Source organism: Protopterus annectens, chromosome 4.part0 (assembly GCF_019279795.1).
Source record: "Protopterus annectens isolate FY-2018-M chromosome 4.part0, PAN1.0, whole genome shotgun sequence".
NCBI classification, from domain to species: domain Eukaryota; kingdom Metazoa; phylum Chordata; order Ceratodontiformes; family Protopteridae; genus Protopterus; species Protopterus annectens.
The window spans coordinates 1,622,899,425-1,622,904,424 of record NC_056733.1 but is presented as its reverse complement, the minus strand read 5'-3'; the positions used below and the strand labels follow the sequence as shown (position 1 = coordinate 1,622,904,424).

At 37.3% G+C, this 5,000-nt stretch overlaps 1 protein-coding gene across 1 annotated transcript in view; it reads left to right on the top strand.

The window, feature by feature from the left end:
• Nucleotides 1–5,000, top strand: part of FAT2 (FAT atypical cadherin 2) — a 1,015,713-nt gene that overhangs the window by 762,733 nt on the left and 247,980 nt on the right. Inside the window, exon 14 of the mRNA XM_044069413.1 lies at nucleotides 3,672–3,905. Within this exon, the coding sequence (XP_043925348.1) occupies nucleotides 3,672–3,905 (234 nt within the window). The remainder of the gene's footprint in view (nucleotides 1–3,671; nucleotides 3,906–5,000) is intronic.

Here is a 5,000-nt window from a genome sequence, read left to right as displayed (position 1 = left end):
ATTTTATTTAGAAGGGCTATCAAGAAATATACACTAATAATACAAAACTATTCTGGGCCTCAATTAATAAACTGTTAAAGCTACACAGCCAACACCCAATACACAGATTCAAAATGATTCCACAGCCAACCAATTCAAACCCCACTTTACACAGGCAGTGCACTCATTTACCAGCCAAGTGACTAATCTAGCTCTTGAGGCCCCTACTCGATCAAAAAACTTTGTTCACCATTCCTCCTTCCAATCATCAAAAAAAAATTAAAGCCTACAATAATTGTTCCAGACAATCTACCTGGAATTAATGCAGATCTTTCAAACTATAGGCCAAGTGCCATTTTTATATCCCTTATGAAAATAGCAGAAAATGTAGTCATAAGTAAATTCTCAGCTGTCTAATACATAACCAGCTTCTGTCTTCAGCCCAACATGGCATCCATCCTCATCACAGCACAACTGAATTTGGGTCTCTATTGTATAAACAAAGGAGTAAAATCTTGACTCACCTTTGATCGACCCCTTTTTCCCAAAGCTGCACAACAATGAATGGCCAAATCACTGATTTCTTTCCAAGGGAAAGAAATCGGTTGGCCGTTCTGTTAAATCTGACATTTTCCCAACTGTAGTGCGATCTCGGAGTTAGTATATTTAGTTAAGGGGGTGTGGGGCCACAGCTCCCCATATCGGGGGGGGGGGCCAAAGCCCCCACACACACACTTTTATAGTGTTTGTTGTAATGTGGTGTGCGTGTTTGGGCTACCGATTTCTTTCCCTTGGAAAGAAATTGGTAATTTAACGGTTCGATGTTGTGCAGCTTCAGGAAATAGGGGTCGATGAAAGGTGAGTCGAGATTTTACTTCTTTGTTTGTATAGTATAGACCTGTTGAATTTTGTTAATACTGTCAACACCCACAGAAATGCTAGAAACCTAGTCTTCACCATCTTCCTAGAAGAAGCTTTTGATACTGTTTCCCACCAGAAACTTTTACATAAATTTATTCTTAGGGTTCACCAGCTCTTCATGCAATGGTTCCACAGCTACCTCTCAAACAGAGAACACAAAGTGAAATGGAAAAATTATTTCTCCACTCTCTTGCCCACAAGTATTGGTGCCCCACAAGAATGTGTATTAGGTCCCATACTCTTCAACATATTTATCAATGAATGACCTATACATTGCTACAAAAAATGCTACCTTAATTCAATATGCTGATGATTCATCAATAATCTGGGAAAATCTCTCTCTAAACACAAGACCTTACACAATAATTCTTCTTATCAAATGAAAACTGGCTAAATAATTTACAACTACTTCTAAACCTTTAAAATAAATAAATAAATAAATAAACAACTACATTACTGCTCTTCACTGCAAAACAAATCTCTGCCAAAACAATATTATTCACTATTGTCTCTGCCAACAATACTATCACCACACAAACTACTGTATGCTATCATAGATAACCAATTGACGTTCAACCACCATGTGTTATACATGGTTAAAAATACTCAACAAAAACTACGTACATTATAAAGAGTAAACACCTACCTCACTGACAGGCAGAAGACGTATAACCTCTTCTTTCTAACTGCCATCATTCCTCTATGCTGAGTTAATTTTCACTAACCTTCAAGTCTCAAAACTATCCAAACTCTAGCACTTTTATAATAGAATAGCCACATCTGCTGTAAATCATAACAACAGAAACATCAGTGCCTAGTCCTAAGTGAAGTAAACTGGTTAGAACCAACATATCATCTAGCTCTTTTTCAGCTAAGTACAATACATCAATTTCTCTATAAGCTAGAAAATTGCCCAGCCCTTAACAACTTAACACAACCCTATTCCTCTGTAGAACTTTTTACTTCAGAGAAAAATCACTAATCACTATAACCAAATCATCAAATACTGCAGGTTAACTCTCTAGATTCAAATAGTGTAGTTAAACTATGGAACCATGTCCACTGCCACTGAAGTCCATTCAAATGTAAACTCATTTAAATTCCAACTGAAACTTCACCTGTCAAATAAATGAATCTGCTCCTGCATATCTCCAGGGTAAATGCCACTGTTATCTTGCCATATTATAAAACCAGTTCAGGATCCTGTAGCCCACAACCAGTCTTTACCTGTGCCTGAATAATTTTAATAGCATTTCCCCACTATATTCATTATTTTGTGACACTGCTCATCCCCACCTCTATACTTCTAATATGAACCTTATTATAGCCTTATGTATCATTGTCTCCGAACTTGCTTTACTCTCGATGGCATAACTACATTATCAGCATTCCCTGTCCTACCTAGTTCCTTCCATCACCTCAGTTTCTTGAATGTTTCTAAGCATTAATTGCATGATCTATTATCTGTCTGACAAACCCACTAATATAATTCTTCAAATGCTCAATGTTCAACATCTACTAATGGTTATATATCTTTTATACTGTAATAGCTGCCTCTACTTTCACATGGATGTGATATAATTATCTAATGTATGTGTAGTTGTTAATGTATATTACTTCATTTCTGTTCATGTATATTACTGAATGTATGTTGAAAAATGTTTGTAATATACTGGATCTTTTCTCCCCAAGCCTCTGAGAAAGGATTTTTGATTACATTCAGTCAGATAAAACTGGTAAACAAAAACAAAATAAAATAAAAATAAAATCTGCAAGTTAAATTTCAATGAAGTTGAGTTTACAATAACTGAAATGAGACCAACAATTTGCTTCTAGTCTGACAAAGAGTGGGTGTAAAGGGTACACTATTGACACAAGATGAGTGTAAAGAGTGAACTATATATATTCTGCATATGCTGATATTAAAGCAATCAGTTTACATCTGCGTGAATAAAATAATTCAAGGCAAACATACACTAATACATAAAACTCGTCCAGCTTAGCAAAATATTAAAATCTGTTGTAGTGTGTCACATATACTTAGTAATAGCTCATGGCTTACCGTATGCAGAATATCAGTATGTTCTGTGTTACAAATTGTAGAAAAGGCACTCTGCTACAAATGTGAAATAAAACATGCTTAGTATTGTAAAATTTCTTACTTAAAAAGCATTCATGTCTTCAAAGCAAAGATTTGACTAGTTTACTATTAAATGACTGAGGCTTGGAAGCTCAAACACTGGAAACATGACAACGTGTCACCAAAAGTCAGAATACTAAAAGTACACCATGTTGACAACAACCTCGAATCCCAAAAACACCCTACTGTTCTGGACCCAGAAACAAGTGCTTACATGGGTCTGGAAGGGAGGCAACAATGGGTTTTGATATTGCTGGTGTTCAGTATTCTGATCTTTGGTGCCCTTAGTTTCAACACATTCAGGATGAGCTTCCAAGCCTTTACCACATGATTGTTAACCATTCAACCATATACTCGGATAGTACAATATACTAGTATGGTGTCTAATGAAATACAAAGGCATCTCTGAGATTATTGAATGCATCTGTTTATCTGTTACTGCATTCATGGTCAAGGGTCTGGGGTCAGAGTGAAACGATGAACTTATAAGGCAGGAAAACTTATTAGTTTTGTGTAATAAAAAGCATGCAATAGCATCCAGTGAGTATGTTCTGAGTTCTTATTTCATGTACTGTTTAACTACTGTATATTACTTTAAATAACATTCTATTTTAAAACTTTTATCTTGTAGGAGAGCTTGCAACACTTGCTTCACTGGATAGAGAACTGAAGGCTGTGTATGATATTTTTGTTAAAGCAACAGATGGAGGTGGTCAGTCTTGTCAGATGGATGTGGTCTTAACTGTTACAGATGTGAATGACAATGCTCCAGCCTTCTCATCTAGCCATTATGCAGTAGCTATATTTGACAACACTACTGTAAAGATGCCAGTGGCTGTGGTTCTGGCAAGGGATCTAGATGAAGGTTAGTGAAAACCTATGTACCATTTTTAGTGAAATAAACCAATATATATATATTGTTTTCTGCATTTCTAGCTATTCATGAAAAAAACAAGCTTCATCTTCTGCTCATCTTTGTTGCAAGTCCCTCATTTTCTACTTGTAAGTTCTATTTTTCCACTATATTACACTTTGAAATTTCTGTGCATTTCCATGTAAGTAGAGAGTGCCTCTGGGTCATCCCTAAAACTAGGCGCATGTGGCTAGTAAGCACATGAAACAGAATTAAACCTACTTTTAAGAAATGAAGAAAAGCAAATTTGTGGTTCTGTCAACAGGCAGTAGTAAATTAGTATCAAAATATGAGTGTTTCTGGGCCCATTTATGTGGCATAGAAGGATGAGGCTCCTGAATATGACCGAGATAACCTGAACTCCATTAGCAGTTCAGATGGTAGACGATCCAGGCTGGGGGTGAATGGGGGTGAGCAGCTGACATCACTTTGACCATTTTTTTTTTGGGGGCATCATTCACCAAGTCACATTCATACAGCAACCTTCATGAGATGTCTGCAGGAATTTGCATGCTCACAGAGGAATGCATATGTTGACCCTTACTTATATGGACGGTGCAGTGCTGCAGCGGTAGCATTGTCACCACCTCACAGCAAGAGGTTGTCTGGTTCAATTCTCGGCTGAAGTGCCTTCTGTGCAGAGTCTGCATGTCTTCCCTGCATTCATGTGGATTTTCTCTGGGTGCTGTGGTTTCCTCCCACGTTTCTAAGACATGCGTCTGCAGTGTTTCTCCCTAGGCCTCTGCTGAAAATTGGCTTTGTTCCATGTCGGACTTTCCTGGTAAACAAATGTTAAATAAAATGAGTGTGGTTGACAGTCAAATGGAGGAATTTGATAGGAACATGCAGCCAAAAAATGTTGTCTCCTGGATAATGGTTTTTCAAGATCTGCTTTTCAATAACAGGAGCCCAAATGAGATGGCCAATTGTGGGAGAGCTGTTGGCTATGTGGGGGAGTCAGTCAAAAAAATATCTGTGGATGTGGAGCTGCTGACATCCAGGAATTTGAATTTTTGCAGGGCAGAAATTCAGATTTTCCACAGTTAC